The sequence below is a fragment of the Periophthalmus magnuspinnatus genome, chromosome 24 (assembly GCF_009829125.3).
Source record: "Periophthalmus magnuspinnatus isolate fPerMag1 chromosome 24, fPerMag1.2.pri, whole genome shotgun sequence".
Taxonomy (NCBI): domain Eukaryota; kingdom Metazoa; phylum Chordata; class Actinopteri; order Gobiiformes; family Gobiidae; genus Periophthalmus; species Periophthalmus magnuspinnatus.
In genome coordinates, this window is record NC_047149.1 from 24,983,850 (window position 1) to 25,005,114 (window position 21,265).

Consider the following 21,265-nt stretch of genomic DNA (forward strand, 5'->3'; position numbering starts at 1 on the left):
TAGTCCAGGTTTAGTACTGGTTTAGTCCAGGTTTAGTCCAGGTTTAGTCCTGGTTTAGTCCTGGTTTAGTCCTGCTTTAGTCCTGGTTTAGTCCAGGTTTAGTCCAGGTTTAGTCCTGGTTTAGTCCAGGTTTAGTCCTGGTTTAGTCCAGGTTTAGTCCAGGTTTAGTCCTGGTTTAGTCCAGGTTTAGTCCAGGTTTAGTCCTGGTTTAGTTTTGGTTTAGTCCTGCTTTAGTTCCGGTTTAGTCCCGGTTTAGTCCTGGTTTAGTCTCGGTTTAGTCCAGGTTTAGTCCTGCTTTAGTCCTGCTTTAGTCCTGCTTTTGTCCTGGTTTAGTTTTGCTTTAGTTCCGGTTTAGTCCTGCTTTAGTCCTGGTTCAGTTCTGCTTTAGTCCTGGTTTAGTCCTGGTTTAGTCCTGCTTTAGTCCTGGTTGCATTTCTGAGTAGTATATCGTCTGTAAAGAACAAAATACCCTGTACTTTACGTCTGTGAACGTGTCCTGAGATGATCCTGAGATGATCCTGAGATGATCCTGAGATGATCCTGAGATGATCCTGAGATGATTCTGGGGGACGTGCATGTGTATTCTTTATTAAAACACATAAAACACATTAAAGCCAAAGTCCAAACCTCCTCGTCAAACCTTGATCTCGTAAACACGACTGGGCGGGGAACACCCGGTGCCACAGTGAGGCGCTAGAGGCAAAAACTGACATGACACTACACCTGCATTTCTTAGTATCGACCTTATTCCACCTCATCCACTTTTCCCGTGAACGCAACTAAACTGCCTTTTCTTTGTAGTAAAAAAAGTTTCAGCGCCAAAATGTTATATAAAGTCAATCGTTTTTTGTAAAATAATACAACCTGAATGACGGTGGTCGGTTCGAGGGGCCGATGGCGCAGATTGGCAGCCTCGCTTATGTCAGTCAGGGCAGCTGTGGCTACAATAGTTTAGAAATTTATTTTACAAAATCTGAGACCAAGAACAGACATTTTATCTTTAAAGTCAAGTTGTAATAATAATAATAAAATGTGGAACAACAGGCTGAATATCAGTACATCACGCTAACGTAACACATTTATATTTATTCAGCTCCATGAAGCACAGACAGAACTGAACACGTGTCTGGTTTGTTAACGTAAGATATTAACAGTTAATCAGATAAATAAAGAATAAAAACAGGCAACAAGTTTAGTCTGGATCTCACAAAAATCAATAAATCCACTGAATTCTTCGTCCTCGGTGTCACTTCTGAACATCTATGCCAACTCTGGAGTGAAGATGCGGTACTTTAATACTTTTACTTAAGTAGATTTTCCATTTGATACTTTTACATGAGTATTTCTTTACGCTGGTATCTGTACTTTTACTTAAATAACAACATTGAGTATTTGTTCCACCACTGACCAGAGTTTACTGTGTTCATTTTGATCGGAGTATTTCATTTTTTGATAAGACCCCGACTATTTGATGTTTATGTCTTATGTCTTGAAAATATGTGGTATTTAAAGCTGTACTGCGTAACTTTTCTGAGGGTATTCTAGCTGATTCTAGCTTTACAAGAAGCACAGACAGAACTGAACACGTGTCTGGTTTGTTAACGTAAGATATTAACAGTTAATCAGATAAATAAAGAATAAAAACAAGCAACGAGTTTACTCTGGATCTCACTCCAAATCAATAAATCCATTTAATTCTTCGTCCTCGGTGTCGCGTCTGAACAAATCCACCCACTCCAGAGGAAGATGAAGTTCCGCGCCGCGTAGTAGACACTGGTACAAGTCTCGAGTGCCGTTGCGCAGTTTTCAGTGCGACAATAACGAACATGTGAAACTATCTATTTTAATAATTTCACGTATAAGTCGCACCGCGGGAAAACTATGAAAAAAGTTCGACTTATACTCCGGAAAATACAAATAAAAACAATCGATTTAGTTGATTTTTTTCCATGTGATACTTTTACTTTTTGCCCTGGCATCTCTACGTCTCCACGGTGACGAGCAGGTGGCGGACGCTCCGTTGTGAAAGTTACACAGCGCGTCTTTAAAAGTAAACTTCGGCAGATTCACTTCTCCTTTTCGAACGGCACGTTAGTCTGAGCCGTCGCGTTGTTTGTCCGTTGAGCAGAGCGGTACAGCGAGCGGTGAACGTGGCCTTTTCGGGTCTATTTTCACTCCGTCGACTCTACGCACGCGAAACGTTCAAATCTCATTACGGTTATCTCTCTTACGGGGATAACAAAAAAGACACAGGGGCCGCGTCGCACCTCTTTTCAATCCGCCGCGCGAGCTAATAAAAACACGGCGTCTCCGCGGTCGATGAGGCTTATCTGTCACACAAACGGCGAAGAATCTATGCGGGCGTGTTAATGTTTACACAGACCGACGCTGTTTACATGCGGCTAACTCAGATTTATGTTGTGTCCGATACAGATACACGAGACTGAAGCTGCAGCTCAACCCCGAAGGCAAGATTCCCGTCAAGAAGTAAGTATTCCTCCATGAGTCATCCCTCCTCCTCCTCCGATACCTCCCGATGTCTCACAAATGAACGTCTCCAGACCACGCGGCGTTGTTCCCCCCCATCTCTTTGTCTTTCTTCCTCTCGTATTTTTATTATTTTTCACTTTTTTATTCCACGCAGCCCTGTGTGTGTGACGTATTCAAAGAGACGTGGGTGGACTTTGATGGCAAAAATAGCGGGTTAGTCACATAAGGCGATGGCGCTAGCTCGAGCTAACAAGGTGGCTCCAGGCAGGTTTTTCCTCGGAATTCTTTATTTAGGGATTGCGGGTGATTTGTTCTTCCGTGTTTTCAGAAACTTTATGCAACAACAAGACCAAGAAGAATTGCTTTTTGTGTAATTGCTAATGAGGATCACAGCGACCAAAGAGCCAATCTGATGCGTCGCTGTTGAGCTGCTTAGCGACGCTGTCAATCAAAGCTGTTGCTAACGCCAGCAGGAGCGACCTCACGGAAAGAAGGCGCCTGATTTGTCTGTTTTTAATGTTCATATCTTGATTTATGGACACACTAGTGAAATAAAAACCCCAGGGTCGTGTAGAGGGTTAATATGAATATTTAAGACCAAAATGAGTCTGACAGCAGCAGTTAGAGAGAGAGGGGACTAAGTTTTACAAAAAAAAAAAAAAAAAAAAATACTCAAAATTACACAAAAAAAACCTAAATAAACAAACAAAAAAAAAAACCCTCAAAATAACTAAATAAATAAATAAACCTCAAAATAGCTTATAAAATATATATAGTAAAAATAACTAAATTAAAAACTCAAAAAAACAACAACAACAAAACCTCAAAATCAGTCAAAAAATAAATAAATAAATAAACCCCAGGATCATGTAGAGGGTTAATATGAACATTTAAGACCAAAATGAGTCTGAAGCAGAAGAGACAGAGAGAGGACACGGTTTTACAAAAAAATAAAAAGAAATACTCAAAATTACACAAAAAACCTAAACAAACAAACAAAAAAACAACCTCAAAATAACAAAAAAAAACAAATAAACCTCAAAATAACTTAAAAAATATATATAGTAAAAATAACTAAAATAAAAACTCAAAAAAAAAAAGAAAAAACAACAAAACCTCAAAATCACTCAATAAATAAATAAATAAACCCCAGGATCATGTAGAGGGTTAATACGAACATTTAAGACCAAAATGACGAGTCTGAAGCAGCAGAGACAGAGAGAGGGGACAGTTTATCAATAGAAAGTGAATAGGAGCGTAGCAGGTGAGCTATGTCCATTTATATAATCATCCTATAACGAGGATCCTAAATCGGGTCCTAGAACTTAAATTAAATCAACTTGAATTCATAATATAAATCTCGATTCTCGCCGAGTGCAATAAACGTCAGTGATGTTTGACACAACAAAAACCTTTTTCATTTGAACTAAAATGACCTTCACTGTTTTGTTTTGCCTTGACTATGAAGCTTCTAAAATCCACAAAGAATAGCGCTTTTCACAGTCGCTAAAAATAGACCGTGACATCACACCGCAAAGCATTATGGGACACCACCTTACACAAACAAAACGTCAGACTTTAAAAGTTGAATGTGTTTCATGTGTCGGTGAGTTTGTCTAAAGTTGTGACATTTATTAACATATTAGACATTTTTAACTTTACATTTTTTTAGGTTTTATTTTAGTTATTTATTTTTTGTTATTTTGAGGTGTTTTTTAGTTTCTTTTTTTTTTAATTTTTTGTTATTTTGAGGTTATTTTTTGTTTTCTTTGTAAAACTATGTCCTCTCTCTGTCCCTGCTGCTGTCAGACTCGTCGTTTTGGTCTTAAATGTTTGTATTAACCCTCTACATGGTTCATTTTTTTTTTTGTTATTTTGTTTTGAGTTTTGAGTTGTTTTAAGTTTTTTGTTTTATTATTATTATTTTTTATTTCTGTTATTATTATTATTTTTTTTTAGGTTTTATTTTAGTTAGTTGTTTTTTTTAATTTGAGGTGTTTTTTAAGTTTCTTTTTTTTTTCTTTGTTATTTTGAGGTTGTTTTTTTTTTTTTTTTGTAAAACTGTCCCCTCTCTCTGTATCTGCTGCTGTCAGACTCGTCATTTTGGTCTTAAATGTTCGTATTAACCCTCTACATGATCCTGGGGTTTTTATTTCACTATTGTGTCTGTAAATCAAGATATGAACATTAATAACAGACAAATCAGGCGCATTCCTTCCCCAACGTCGCTCCCGCTAGCGTTAGCAACAGGTTTCACTGACTCTGGATTGGCTCTTTGGTTGCTAAGATGCTCACTGTTGGAATTCCAAATCCGGAGCGAGGCTGCTGAAGGTAACGCCCCTTCCCGCTCCTTCTCGCATCGCTGGTTTAGGAGGGAGCAGGCGCTTAGCAACGCTGTCAATCAAACCTGTTGCTAACGCTAGCGGGAGCGACCTTGGCAAAAGAAAGAGCCTGATTTGTCTGTTATTAATGTTCAGATCTTAAGTTACGGAAGAAAAAGCAAAATAAAAAACCCAGGATCATGTAGAGCGGGTTAAAGGAAACATTTTAAGACCAAAACGACGAGTCTGACAGCAGCAGGTACAGAGAGAGGGGACAGTTTTACAAAAAAATAAATAAAAAAAAGTCAAAATTACAAAAAAAAAAAAAAAAACTAAACTAAAAAACACCTCAAAATAACAAAAAATAAATAAATAAAATAAAACCTAAAAAAAATAAAAATAATAACACAAACAAAAAATAATAATAATAAAACTAAAAACTAAAAATAACTCAAAAAATGAACCATGTAGAGGGTTAATACGAACATTTAAGACCAAAACGACGAGTCTGACAGCAGCAGAGACAGAGAGAGGGGACAATTTTACAAAAAAAATAATAAAAAAAATAGTCAAAATTACAAAAAAAAACAACCCAAAAAACAAAAAAAGTGTAAAGTGAACTGGATCCAGATTTGAGCAGGAAGCGCTGCCATACTCACTTCCTATTTGTAACGCGGCGGCTAGCAGGTTAGCTACGTCCATTTATATAAACAGTCTACGGTCTGTACTTTGTCTTATCTTGTCTTCTCTTGTATAAAATCCTTCCTTCTTGCATCAGTCCACTGGAGCTTTGAGCAGTGCTGAACTCTGGCGATAACCTCCCTGAGCGAAACCAGTGGGTGTCAACGAGCAAGACACTCCGGGCCGCCTCATACCATTTAGGGAATTAACCTCCCGGCGGCGCGGACACGTCAGTTTGAGTAATGTCAGCACGGCTCCCGCTCCCCCGATGAGTTCACTGTATACTGAGGAATATCTGTGTGTGATTAAACCAGGCTACGCTTCAGGCTAAACACTGCGGGACGGCTCTGTCAGCGACCGAAACGTTTCATAAAGTACTTTTATTAGTTTTATACGAGGAGCGGTGGCACATGCATCGTTATCCGACCGCTATACCGTGTTGTACTAGTGCATGATGGGTATATTGTTGCGCTTCAAACACAGACTGTATAAAGAAGTGACTAAGTGAGTGTGACGTCACCCACGGCGTTTAGCTCCAGGTAAATGCTAAAAAGCTAATCGAGGTTAGCGATTCTGGGGGCGAATTCAGAGCCGAGTTCCGTATTTCAAATTCCGACTGTGACTATCGTAGCAACCAAAGAGCCAATCAGGAGCAAAGCTGTGGGAAGCAACGCCCCGCTGGTCTAGTAGCGGGCGGGCGCTTAGCAACACTGCCAATCAAACCTGTTGCTAGCGGGAAAGAAGGCGGCTGATCGGTCTCACGTTAATGTTCTTATCTTGATTTACAGACACAATAGCGGAATAAAAACACCAGGATTACGTAGAGCAGGTTAATACGAACGTTTTAAGAACAAAAATGAGAGAGGGGGCCACAGTTTTCAATGGAGCCGGACGTGCGCCCATGATCACTTTCTATTTCGAACGTGGCGGCTAGCAGGTTAGCTATGTCCATTTGTATAAACAGTTTGTGGTTTTAACCCTCGTGTGTTCCTCCCAGTCGAGTTACGTTCAAGTTCCTCTGGGCTCAATTTGACCAATTAATTTTTCTTATAACTCAGCTATAAAATAACATACTTATTTTTTTTTTTTTTTTTAATAATTTGGGGCTTATTTTTAGTCTGATTTCAAACTAATGTACTGATACCAAATTTATTTATTTTTTATTTTTGCTAATAGGCCATATTTTAGTAAAGATTGTGCATTTAATTTCCATCACTGTCCTGTGTTTGTCGAGTGCAGTGGTGGAAATGAAGTTGATCTGAGTTATAAGAGAAACAAATTGGAGTCAAATTTAACTTTAACGTAACTTGTTTTTCAGACAGTTCTTATTATACAATCAACATTTTTTCAAACTTTAATTTTTGATAGAAATCATCCAAAAGAACAAGTGGCCCAATTTTCAACCTTTTTGATGAAGAAATGTCAAATGGATATCGTTAAAACGCAGATTTTTATTGTGACGTAGTGAGTCCCCGGGTTTAGTCGCACGTTCAACATTTCTGATTTTACCTTGTAGATATTTCGTCGCTAGGTACAGTGTAATCAATAGACAAATCATCACATTCTAGGATCTGAAAATCAACAATTATAACGTAAACATGTGCAGAAATGTTGAAAAACGACATACACAGAGTTTGCGGATCTGGAGTTTTTAAAAAAGAACAGCGGCGTGCGAACTTCACCCGCTCCCGTTAGATTAATGTGTGTGGGACTGAGTCGTGCACATTAATGATCTGGGATGGCACAGTGTGGATTCTCAGGAGTTTGTGATTATGCGAAAAGGTCATAGGTCATAATAAAAAAAAAACAGTTGTGTTGTTTTAGATCAGTTTTGTGTTTTAAAATTAGCATAAAATGAGGATCTGTTTTGTTTAATGCCGACCAGAGGGAGGAAAGAAAGAAAGAAGGAAGAAGGAAGAAGAGAATCGAGGGGAAGGAAGGAAAGAAATAAGAGAATTGAGGGGAAGGAAGGAAGGAAGGAAGGAAAGAAAGAAAGAAGAGAATTGAGGGGAAGGAAGGAAGGAAGTAAAGAAAGAAGAGAATCGAGGGAAGTAAGGAAGGAAGGAAGGAAAGAAAGAAAGAAGGAAAAAAGGAAAGAAAAAAAGAAGAGAATTGAGGGGAAGGAAGGAAAGAAAGAAGAGAATTGAGGGGAAGGAAGGAAGGAAGGAAGGAAAGAAAGAAAGAAGAGAATCGAGGGAAGGAAGGAAGCAAGGAAAGAAAGAAGGAAAAAAGGAAAGAAAAAAAAGAGAATTGAGGGGAAGGAAGGAAAGAAAGAAGAGAATTGAGGGGAAGGAAGTAAGGAAGGAAGGAAAGAAAGAAGGAAAAAAGAAGGAAAGAAAATAAAGAAGAGAATTGAGGGGAAGTAAGGAAGGAAGGAAAGAAAGAAGGAAAGAAAGAAAGAAGAGAGTCGAGGGGAAGGAAGGAAAGAAGGAAGAGAATTGAGGGGAAGGAAGGAAGGAAAGAATTAAAGAAAGAAACTAAAATGGGAAAGGAGGGAACTAGGAAGAAAAGAAGAAAAAGAAACAAAGAGAAAAGCACGGGATGGAGGATGAAAGACAGAAGAAAAGAAAGAATAGTGGATAAAGAAGAAAGAAAGGAATAAATGAATGAAATGAAATGAATAAAACCGAAATGGTAGGATGAAGGAAATAATTCTGAAAAGAGGGATGTGGAAAGGAAAGAACAGAGACAAAGGAAGGAAGGAAAAGAAAAAGAAGTTCCTCACATTTCTCTCTCGTTTAAACTCTCTCAAAGTTCAAACCTTCGTAGGCGTCTTTGTCGGTGCAGAACGTTTCATCGACATTGTGGGTTTTGTCGGGGAGAAAACAAATTGCAAACGTACAGCACTTCAGAGTCACACTGAGATCCAACGTTTATGTGAATCTCAGGGTAAATTCTGTTCTTCTCTTTAACTCTGCAGTGACTATAGCTTTTATTTTGAATTGGATTATTTTGGCCGTCGCTAACAGCAAACGCTTCTGTCAAAAACGTTGTATTTTAGTTTTTTTTGGAGTTTACACCGTCTCCTCCATCTCCTCATAATCTCCTGCTGTTACTCCTTTGATCAGCCGGGTGTTATTTTGCAAAACCATATGCTCTTTAAGTGTGTCTAAATCTTCCTGAGCTGAAAGCCGTATTTTTGACGGCGGAGTTAAGTGGAAATAACTCAAAAAAGGATCTGTTTGTGTTTGCAGCATCTTCAGGATGTTCACGGCGGATCGGAAGAGAGTGGAGACGGCGCTGGAAAACTGCAACCTCCCGTCTGGACGAGTAAGGCGTCGCGCAACACTTAGACGCAGGGCCGGGGCAACCAAATCTGGGGCCTGGGTGCAAATGTTAGGGGGCCCAAACTACATGTCTGAGGAAAATAAAGTCTGTAATGGACATTTTTCCCGTTTACCCTGCAGTCTGACGCCCTTCTTCTGACGCTATATTTTTGTGTTTAATATTTATTTATTTATTTATACATTTATTTGACAGGGACAGTGCAATCTGACATAGTTACAACATGAACATTGCAGCTGATGTGATGCAAATAGAGTTTATAGCCAGAGCTCATTCTCAACTCCCGTCCCTGGTTGAGCTTCTCCACAATTCACCAATATGCAAAATATATTTAAACACCTGCCTCTTAAAATAGATACATCAGTGCCCAAATCTCACTCACCAACTGTCATACGACTTATTTACAAGTGGGGACAGTTTTGACTCATTTTCAGCCAGTTCTTAACCCTAGACGTGAACATTTTCAACTCAGAAATGTTCTTTATTTCAATGAGCAGTGAGTTCCACAGTTTGCAGCTCTGATATGAAAAGGTGGACTGTCCAAAAGAGGTTCTGCGTTGTGGGATTGTACAGTTCTTGTCTTTCTGGTGCTGTTTAGTCTTTGTATAAATGTACTGACTGACACTTAAAACATAATTTAAGAAAACATAAACTAGTAAAACTTTCAAAACTTAATAGATTATGTTTTTTAAGGATGTGACAATGATGAAAACGGATTGGCTTTCGATCCATAATAGTTTGTGGGATATGTAAATTATCAGAATTTATTTATTTATTTATTTGTTTATCTATTTATTTGTCCATCCTGCTCCTTGAAGAATAATTGAAAATCCTTAAAACAGCACAGAAATCCTTGAGACATGATTAAACAGCTCAGTAAATTGTGGATTTTTACCCCAAATAAAATGTAGTTTCTGTCACTTTCGTCACAATATTTGAACCTGTTTGCTGATCATTTTGCTGTAAAGGTGCACTCTGGAACTTTTGTGCAGGAGGGTGCAGGCTGCCACTCGCTTCGCCCAGAATGTTCCGCAGTATGGCCCCTCCCCCCTACTTATATTACGAAGTAGAATGTTGTTACCGCCTCAAAAACAGACCTGGAGTTGTGTTTTGTTTCAGTCACACATGTTTGAGTCACACTTTATTATTCGTCTGTAACATCTGCAAAGCTCAAAACGCTCTGTTCCACCTTGTGATGTCATCAAGTGGTAGTTTTCAGATTAGTAGCTCCTTTTATCTTTAGTTCAGTCGTGATTTGCAGGAATTCCAGGACTGTAATGATCCAAATGATTTAAATGAAGGTGTGTGGGGTTTAAAAACACAGCGGAGCACTTCCTGTATCACCACATGATGACATCACGAGGTGGAACGGAGCGTTTTCTCAGCGTAAATCTGCAGGGTTTGTGCGTTAAACGTGTGCGAATGAAACAAAAACACAACTCCAGGTCTGTTTGCGACGAGGAAACGACGTTAGAACACAGAAAACGGCGTGATATCGGCGCTTTAAGTCGTGTTTTCGGTTGTTCGTCTGTTGATCTAAACTCCGGCGTTAACTCTTCTCTTCTTCCTCGTTTGCGTCAGCGCCTGAGTTCTCTTCTCTCTTTTGTTTTTTCAATCAGAGCTCTCAGTCTCCTGTAACAGCGCTGATTGTTTGTTCGTTCATTTGTTAAGAGAATTAATTTCAAAATGTCTGGCTGACTAGCGGAGCCGAAACAACACGACAGCACCTCAAAGTCTGCGCTATTTACGCTAAACGAGATTAACATGAAATAAACACTGCGTTAATACTATAATTACTTCAATTGTCACTGAATTTAAAGCTTCACTATGTAACTTTTCTAGTAGGTGCCGTGCTATTCATATTTGTTGCTGTTCATAGGCGCCATTTTGAGCACTTTTCCCCGTTTAAAAGACGTAATATTCTGTTTTAAATTGTTAGTTGCTATGGCAGCGGTGGTAACTTTTCGTCGCTCTTCAACCCGTAGATACCTGGATGTGTCTGGGGATGTTATTGCCGTGCCTGGAATGTTCTGCAGTGTGGCATTAAACACATTTATTTAGTTCCAGGTGTTTTTATGGTTCAGAAATAAAATATCTAAAAAAAAAACAAAAAACATGAATTGTGAACTTGAGCGTGAGTGGTGCTGCCTCTCCACAGACCTGACCTGTAATTTGTCCTTATAGCGTCGTCATATTTGTCGGACAGATCGTTTTAAAGCCATACTGTGGGACTTTAGAGGCAAAGCGGTAACATCTCCATGGAGACAAGACAAAGAAGGTTGGCCCCTCTGCAGATCTGACCTATAACTTGGCCTTGTGATGTCACTTGTTTGTTTCCATGGAGTTGCATCATCAGCCCGTACGGTGGAACATTCTTGGCAGAGCGAGCGGTAATATCGCCACGGAGACAAGACGCCACGCCCCGAACCAGAAAAGTTACACGTTGTAGCTTTTTTTTCCCTGTACCTTTAATGAACGACTGTGCAAAGTGAACGCCGTCAGGTCCAGACAGAATCGAAGTGTAAACGCGTCGCTCTGTAAAAGTCCGCTGGGATTTGCCGTTGTTCCAATGTGCAGGTAATTATGGCTAAACGCTAGAGCTGCTAATCCGCTAAACACACAGATGCTAACCGGAGTAGCGCACAGGTCCACAGGATGACGCACGAGGTTTGAACTCAGAGCTACAGCCCCCAAACGAGTGCGAACGGCTTTGTACATGAGCTAAAATGTATGTTAAAGGTGCACTGTGTAACTTTTCTCGTCGTCTAACTTGCTTGTTTCCATGGAGATGTTGTTTATTTGCCTGGAATGTTCCACCGTGTGACATTAAAACGCCCATATTAAGCTATTTTCTGATCTGTTATGATGTCGCTCTGTCATTAAAACAGACCTGGAGTTGTGTTTTTTTGTTTCATTCACACATGTTTAACGCACAAACGCTGTGTATTTATTCTCGGAAAACAATCTGTTCCACCTCGTGATGTCATCGTGTAATACAGGAAGTGCTCCATTGTGTTTTTAAACTCCGCACACCTTCACTAGAATCATTTGGATCATCATTTTAGCATTCAGTGAATTGCCGCTTATCTCGACTGAACTAAAGGTAAAAGGAGCTGTTCACTTGAAAAGTACCACTTTATGACATCACAAGGTGGAACAGAGCGTTTTGAGCTTTGGAGATGTTACAGACTGAAACAAAACATAACTCCAGGTCTGTTTTTGGAGAAGTAACAGCATTATTACACGGTTTAAAGCTCACAAGAGTCAGTTTTGTGTGATGTAGCACCTTTAAGAAGCAGGTGGCCAAGTTACTGGTTAGAGCTGTGGAAAGGCAAGCTCATATTTTAAGTAATAATGAATGTTATATTTGTGTGATCAGTTTGAAACCTCTGTATTTAAATAATAGCATGAAGACAAGTGAACTCTCTGTCTAAAAAGTTACAGAATGCACCTTTAAAAGTTCAGATTTACAGCAGGAAGTTTGGAATAAATATCCAAACGCTTCTTGTTCTGACTTCTTGTTGTAAAATATAATAATAATTTTTAACTTATTAGTTAATTTGACACAACACTTTATTGTTTATCAAATTTCTCATCTGACAAAGTGCTTAATTAACTCTGTGCACAGTGGCGCGCTCGCTCTCCCGCTGTGTCTCAGAGCAGTGTCTCTTTTATTAAAAGTGTAAAATATAAAATAAACAACCTATTAAAATTCAATTTCATTAAAATAAAGAGGACACGATTTTAAAATGAATAATACTTCAGTTTGTGGTGTTGTTTTAATAACTGTTATGCTTCAAAATTAGCATTAGCTTTAGCATTGAGACACAAACATCTCTCAAGTTTTCATTTTATTTGTGTAGTGTTTAACATGCTGTCAGTGACCTTTGACCCCTGACCCACCCGCAGCTCCCTGTCCACTGTCTGAGATTTAAATGTTTATTCATTTTAGCGTGACTCATAGAGATAAAACTGGACAGGAAGTAGTGACGCTAACGGTGAGGCTGAGGGCGCTGTTGTGCTGTCAATTAAACCTGTTGCTAACGCTAAAAAGAGCAACCGCGGGGAAAGAAGGCGCCTGATTTGTCTGTTATTAATGTTCATGTCTTGATTTACAGACACAATAGTGAAATAAAAACACCAGGATCATGTAGAGGGTTAATACGAACATTTAAGACCAAAATGAGTCTGAAGCAGCAGAGACAGAGAGAGGACACAGTTTGTCAAAAAAATAAACTCAAAACTCAAGAAAAAAAAGAAAGAAAAACCCTCAAAATAACTAAAGAAAAAAAAACAACAAAAAAAAACTAAAAGTAACAAAAACAATTATAAAAAAAATCTAAACTAAAAAAATAAATAAATAAATAAACTTAAAAAATAAACTCAAAAAAACTAAAACAAACCCCAGGATCATGTAGAGCGGGTTAATATGAACATTTAAGACCAAAATAACGAGTCTGAAGCAGCAGAGACAGAGAGAGGACACAGTTTTTCAAAAAAAACAAAAAAATAAACTCAAAACTCAAGAAAAAAAATGAAAAAAAAAACCTCAAAATAACTAAAGAAAATAAACTTTAAAAAAACCAACTAAAAGTAACAAAAACAATTATAAAAATAAATAAATAAATATATATATAAATAAATAAATAAACTTAAAAAATAAACTCAAAAAAATTAAAACAAACCCCAGGATCATGCAGAGGGTTAATATGAACATTTAAGACCAAAATAACGAGTCTGACAGCAGCAGGTACAGAGAGAGGACACAGTTTTTCAATAGAAAGTGAATTGGAGCCAGAAGTGCACCTATAATCACTTCCTATTTGCTATGTTTATTTTTTATATACAGTCTATGATATTAACACCATGTTTTGCCTGTTTTTATGAGTTTATTCAACATTTTCACTGCGTTTTTGAAAATTTTTTTCATTTAAAAGAGTTGATGTTTAGTTATAGCGGTGAATTTGGAGCCGAGTTACGTGTTCGGATTTCTGACGTCGAGTATCAGAGCAACCGAAGAGCAAATTCTTAACTATGTCCATTTATATATAGAGTCTGTGTCTGAAACCAAGCCCCGGGGTCTAAACATGGCCGCCTGTTGAAGTCAATGGTCTGTACTCAATGGTGCATGTCGTACGTTTAGCCTTTAGCGGCTACGTGCACCCGGTCATGGCCGCCCTACGGACCATCGGCAGTTGAGCGACCTCCCCATGAGACTTTGCGCGACGAGAGCGAGTGAAGCAGCCACGAAGGAGACAAAGGAATAAATTAACAATGAATAAATTGCAATGTTTGTGTTTCCAGGAGCCTCTGATCCATATTCTAAACTTGTGCCTCATTCGTGACAGTTTGGCTCGTTCATGTCGTACCACTTGACCGCTCTAACCAATCACAGCTTAGACTTAGCTAGACTGTACATAGAGCGTAGCCGAAGCGCTAACGATGAAAAAGAAACAGATGGATTTTGAGATGAGAAAAAGTTTATGATCTGAAAATTGGTTAAAAAAAAAAGCTAAAAAATTCAACCTTTGTGTCACCAACAGCTTAACACGAACAGTTTGTGATCAAATTCTTTTTTTCTGGGCAGGACGGATTTTTTTTCCGTTGCAGTACCAATGAGTGGCCACTAGTCCAGCTCGACACAGCTCTAAGCAGCAGCACCCTCCAGTTTTTTTAATAGATCCACGTCTAAAACCCACAGATTGTGACGGCATCATTTCACTCTAGTTCATTTGTACTAAGGTAGATGTTTAACTTTGAGCTAGTTTTTGTTTTTATATGGAAAAACCCATTATTTTTCGAGATATTTACCATAAACCAAGCCGATATACCTGCTTTGAAAATCCTCACCTGACCCTTTATGACTCATGTGAACACAGCCAATTTCCTTGTTAGCACGCTGCGGCGCTCGTGCATTCAGATCACACCTGTTCCCCTGTGATAACCTGCAGATCTCTGTATCCGATTGTTGGAGGTTATCTGTATGCTAATTAGCTGCATGGTAATCAGCCTGCGGGAGCCTGGGAGCGAGGAGTGTCAAAGGTCACGGTCAATCAATAGCCCTGAGGTTGTAAAGTCGCCCAAAAGAAACACCAGTGGTTTTGTTAGCAGTGGGTAATATTTGGTTTTCGTATTTAAAGAGATGCTAATGCAGCGTATAAACCGTATATATGTAGCATAACGGTAACCTTAGCTATAATAATCATTTAATATTGGCTTGGATTCGTATAGTCTTGGAAGATAGACAACTTCAACCAAACGAAATCTCCATTTTTTATTCATTCTCTGTTTATAAATGCCAATCTCCATCTGTAACCACAGCTGCCCTGACGCTAACAGACGAAACCATGGCTGCCAATCTACGCCTACTGGACTGTAAATGTTTAAGGGAGATTCTCTGTTTTTGGAAGAAACACCCAAAATTACAATCTCCAAATATTGAACCCATCGACTGTGTAAGTGGACTAAGCCAATCAAACCAGTTGCTAACGCTAGCGGCAGCAACCTCGCGGAAAGAAGGCAGCTGATTTGTTTGTTATTAATGTTCATATATTGATTTACAGACACAATAGTGAAATAAAAACTCCAGGATCATGTAGAGCAGGATCATCATCACATTTTAACCCTGGAAAACCCACTGGGTCAAATTTGGCCACAGTTAATTGCTGCTACTTCAAAAGCCCAGAGTGCCACTTCTGGCCCCTGTGTAGAGACACAGACACTTAGTGGATGAATATTGAATAAAGACAAGATGGATGTCCACATGATGTTTTGTTAAGCTGGAAAACTACACAAACAAAACCGTCTTCTCAGCAAAGCAGCGGTTGGTAAAATTATGTTGTTTTTGTTTTTTGTTTTTTGAGTTAATCTTTTTAGTAATAGCTTGCAGAATGTCTAGAAGTACATTTTATATATATTTTTTGGATAAATTATATTCTTTCTGATGCTAAATTGGGGAATAAAGGGTTAAAATTGAAAAAGTTGATATTTTAGTGCTCAACTTATATCAATACTTTAATGCATTGTTCATAATTTTCCAAAGAAGAAAAGGGTTGTTGGGTTCTACACGGTTAAGACCAAAAGAGAGGGGACACAGTTTTTCAATAGAAAGTGAATTGGAGCCACAGTCGATGGAGCCAGAAGCGCGCCCATGGTCACTTCCTATTTATAACGCGGCGGCTAGCAGGTTAGCTACATCCGTTTATATCAACACTTTACGCTTGAACCTTATCATAGTTTGACAGGGTTTGGCTCCACAGACCTGTCAGATTAATCCCGTGGCCTGAAGTCGTTTCATCTGACGACAAACACGTTTTCCTGAAGCGATTGTGAAAATATATTTCACTTTTGTTTATTTATACTGACAGAGAAGCTGTTGAACTTTGCTTCAGTTTTGTTTCTCGTGGATAAAGCTCAGTAATTACAGAAATATTAACCATAAACCAGATTAACACGTCTGTAATCTGACAGTTAAACAGCAAATTCAACCATTTTAACCCGTCTCCAGCTCAGGTTAAAGAGGAATTCTGGGATGTAGTGATGTAATTTGAATGCTATCTATTGCACATTGTTTAAAGCTACCCTGTGGAACATTTCTGGAGTGCTGTACATCTCCTGCTTGTCGCCGTGGAGATGTTATTCCTCTGCCTACAATATCCCGCGGTGTAACGTTTCCAGGGGAGAAAAAAAGACCAAGTTACATAAAGAAAACACAGAAATTAAACGAACAGTCAAGCAAACGTTTAATGCCGTCGTGCAGAACATTTCATCTCCATGGAGACGAGCTGTTCACGTGTGTTTGTTTGTGTTTTTGTGTGTTTCAGAGCGACTCCATACCACAGGAGGACTTCACTCCAGAGATCTACACACAGTTCCTCATTAACATCTGCCCTCGACCAGAACTCGACCACATCTTCTCTGACGTGTAAGAAAACGGCTCGTTCTTCCTCACAGCATGAAACGACTTTACGACAGAGATCAGAAAATAATCTAACACGGGTCCTTTAAGGTTCAGAGCCTCCACTTTAAGTTTTAATCCTTCTCTTTTCAATCGCTTCATTAACAACAATAATTTAAAGTGGTGTAATTTGCTTGATTTTTGTTTTTCAGCTGCGTAACGTTTTGATTTTGTCCTTTTCTCAAATCAGGGCAGAGGGAGCTTTTCTGTAAATCTATAAATATTGTTTTTTAGGCCCAATCCGTGTGCGAAATGTATTAAAGCTACACTATGCAGCTTTTCTAGTAGATGATATGCTACCTGTTTGTCTCCGTGGCGACGCTATTCCTTTCCTCGCTAGGTTTCACAGTACCGCTTTCAACAAATCTATCTGGCATTTATTCAAACACGTCGAACTCGAATCTTTAAAATCATTTATTCTTATCTGAGCAGGGTCACCTCTCCACAGATCTGACCTGTAGCCTGTCACCTGCTCGTTTTCATTGCTTTAAATAGTATAAATCTCTGCGCGTTGTCCTTCTAAAATAAAAAAAATAAAAAATAAACGCAACTAAAAGAGCATATATTCCAGGCAAAGCAATACAGTGACAGCCCCTCACTAAAAAAAATTACACAGTGCAGCTTTAGGTTAAAAATACATTTGCCTATAGAGCGGCATGCCCAAACTGTGGCCCGGGGGCGAAATGTGGTCCTCAAACCCATTTTTCTAGGCCCTCACGCTTCCAGTTGAATCGGCCCGTGTTACTTTAAACTGTATATTTCTGAAAATCTACTTTAACAAACACATATCAAATATTTAACGTGTCCTGTGAGGATGTACGCGTGAATAAAGGTCTAGTGCAGGGGGTGTCAAACGCAATTTCACCGAGGGCCACATGTAACTGTAAAACCATATAAATGTAACTGAATTTTGCTTTTTAAAACTTATTACTTGACTACAAACATTGCATATGTGTTTAGATGTTAAAAATATGACTTTAACTGCGTATCTCCTGATAAACTGACATTTTAAAACAGTCATATCTTTTAATTTACCTTGTCGCGGGCCACGTAAAATGACTTGGCGGGCCGAATTTTGCCCCCAGGCCTTGAGTTTGACACATGTGGTCTAGTGGTTCAGTCTAACTTGTAATAATAACGCAGATTTGAAGTACTCACTGTATCGGCGAACGGTCTATGGCCCTTAATCGACCCTCAGCTTTATCTGTGTTTTTGTATGTGGCCCGTAATGAGAAAAGTTTGGACACGCCTGCTATAGAAGTATTTGTACGTGAAGTAATATTTGATTAGTGGTTCATTATAATCGACTGGGTGAGTGCGACGTCACCCACAGCGCTCGGCTCTGCTCAAATAAAGCTCATCGAGGCGAGAACAGGTCATATTTTATTCCATATTTGGAATTCCGACCACGAGTATCATAGCAACCAAAGAGCCAATCCAGAACGAGGCTGTTGAACGTAACGCCCTTTCCCGCCCGCACCGCTGGTTTAGCAGGGAACGGACGCTTAGCAACGCTGTCAATCAAACCTGTTGCTAACGCCGCTGGGAGCAACGTCAGCGCTTGATTTAGTCTGTTATTAATGTTTATATCTGGATTTACAGACACAACGGTGAAATAAAAACATCAGGATCATGTAGAGCGAAAAACAACAAAAGATAAACTCAAAATAACAAAAAAAAACCCAAACAAATAAACCTCAAAATAATAAAAAAATATAATAAAAATAACTTCAATCTCAAAATAACAGAAAAAAACTCAAAATAACTCAAAAATAAATAAATAAACTTAAAAAATAAACTCAAAATAACTAAAAAATAAATAAATAAAGTTAAAAAATAAACTCAAAATAACTTTAAAAAAATGAACCCCAGGATCATGTAGAGCGAAAAAAACAAAAAATAAACTCAAAATAACAAAAAAAAACAACAACTCAAATTTAAAAAAACCTCAAAATGACTAAAAAAAACAAACAAATAAACCTAAAAATAAAAAATTATATATAATAAAAAATAACAAAAATCTCAAAATAACAGGTTAACAGTTTATCAATAGAAAGTGAATTGGAGCCAGAATGTAACAGCTAGCACGTTAGCTATGTCCGTTTACATACACAGCCTATGATTTTACCACAATATTTATCCAAACACAACAAAAACTCCATTAGAACAACAGTGATTTTCTCATTAAACGGCATAATCCTGTTTAATGCACTGATGTCATCCGAGCGCCGACATGAGGAGGCAGAAGTGCTCTTTGGCCCTGAGGGATTTAAACCATCAACCGTGGAGCGGGCCTGTGTCACCATGGCGACTCTGTGTCATAAATCTAGATTTTAATCACAGCTAAGTGACACGACACCCTCCCAGGACTGCACTGCAAAACGGAGCATGTGCAGTGGGCAAAATGAGTTTAATTGTCCACATAATTACAGTATTGATTATTTTTTTATCTTCAGTAAAGTTCTGACTGGTTTAAAGCTGCACTACGTAACTTTCCTGGTGGTGTTTCCATGGGAGATGCTGTTACTTTGCCTGTAATGTCCCACAGTGTTCCAACGTGTGACATTAAACTCATCTAATACAATAACATCTCAATTAAACTTATTTCCATGGAGGCGATAGTAAGTAACACCAGCAAGCCACGTTACAAGTCAGATCCGTGGAGATGCGAACCTACTCAAAAGTGGTAATTACGATGCGGATTTTTTCAAATACAGTGGTCCCTCGTTTATCGCGGGGATTACGTTGTAAAAATAACCCGCAATCGCCAAAACCCGCGAAGTATCAGCTTTATTTTGTACATTATTCTCTCTGTTTTTGTCTGTAAAACCCCTCACCACACACTTTATACACTTTTCTCACACAGGCGTTAACATTTTCTCACATTTCTCTCTCGTTTAAACTCTCTCAAAGTTCAAACCTTCGTAGGCGTCTTTGTCGGTGCAGAACGTTTCATCGACATTGTGGGTTTTGTCGGGGAGAAAACAAATTGCAAACGTACAGCACTTCAGAGTCACACTGAGATCCAACATTTATGTAAATTTGTCTGAACACATTCTGTACTGGACAGGAGACACGGCACGGAGGAGACTGATGGACAATGGTCTACAGTCCAACAGCCAATCAGGACGCACGACACAATGCACGTTCAGACGATGTAAAAAAACACACAAAATTACCGTATTTTCCGCACTAAAAGGCGCATCGGAATATAAGGCGCACCTTCAATGAATGGCCTATTTTAAAACAAATTTCATATATAGGGCGCACCGCATTATAAGGCGCATAGAATATAAACTACTGTAGTATCTGGGGTTGTGTTACGCATCCACGAGATGAAGCTGCGCTGAAGGAAATGTCAACAAAACAGATAAGTCAGTCAGTCAAACTCACAAAACAAGTTAATGCATCACAATATAGTAACTCTCGAAATAGTGCAACGTAATAACAATAACTCAATGTTGTTCAAACGTTAATGTCCATATTCACAGTATCTCCAGCCTTTTTTAGTTGTAAACATGTGAAAGAAACACTAAAGCCTCACTTTTTCAGTTCATTCCTCATTCACGAATCCGTCGAGTTCTTCCTCTTCAGTGTCTGAGTTGAACAGTTGGTCGAGCTCATTCAAAGTGCATGATTCCGTCTCGTCAAAATCGCCATTATCCGTGTCGCTGCTGTTGTCTTAACAGTTCAGTGACATTTCTTGCCTTCGTGAAGCTCGGACCACAGTTGAGACTGATATATCAGCCCAGGCATCCGCGATCCATTGGCAGATTGTGGCGTATGTCGCCCGGCGCTGTCTCCCCGTTATCCCTATAGCGTCGGATCCTATCGTCGTCGATAGAGCGGGTTGCGGACTTTCCAGCAGCGTAACTCCGCCCAGTCGTGCTCTCATGTAAATTCAAACGGCGTCTCAAAGCGGAGACATGGGGCTGTCTAAATATTTTACCATCATTACGGTAAATCTGCCTCTGTTGTCCTGAAGGTGACGAATGAGAGCGCGGGGCTGCGGGGATTTTCCCAGTCATTTATTCGACGCGTAAAAGAAAAAATACGGATGGACGTGTAAAATAGAAGTAGTTGTGTGAAAAAATGCAGCAAATGCTGATACTTCATTTAACATGATTTTTATGGCTAAAAAATAATAAAAGCCTAGGTCTAGGTGAGCTGTACTGGCCCACAGTGTGCTCAGTCCTTAAAGGGATATTACCGCTATTACTTCAGCGACGCCTCCTGACTACCGGTGACATAATTGACCAATATTGATCCATATATAAGGCGCATCGGATTATAAGGCGCACTGTGGGTTTTTGAGAAAATTAAAGGCTTTTAGGTGCGCCTTATAGAGCGGAAAATACGGTACACTAAAAATCCCGTGAAACAGCGAGACCGTGAGAGTTGAACCAGGGATGACAGTAGCAGCTGGTTGAGCGTTTATCCACTGATTCGAAGTTTGCCGGTTCCAATCCCGCTCTCGACGTAAACATCATTGGTCGAGCGGTCACATCTGTTGACCCACAGGTTGTCGGTG

General features: G+C 39.1%; 1 protein-coding gene across 1 annotated transcript in view; it reads left to right on the plus strand.

Moving 5' to 3' along the window:
- The window catches only part of LOC117393057 (1-phosphatidylinositol 4,5-bisphosphate phosphodiesterase beta-1), a 328,875-nt gene that overhangs the window by 203,926 nt on the left and 103,684 nt on the right, over positions 1-21,265 (plus strand). The window contains exons 6-8 of the mRNA XM_033991233.2: positions 2,434-2,487; positions 8,687-8,762; positions 16,601-16,701. Of these exons, the coding sequence (XP_033847124.1) occupies positions 2,434-2,487; positions 8,687-8,762; positions 16,601-16,701 (231 nt within the window). The remainder of the gene's footprint in view (positions 1-2,433; positions 2,488-8,686; positions 8,763-16,600; positions 16,702-21,265) is intronic.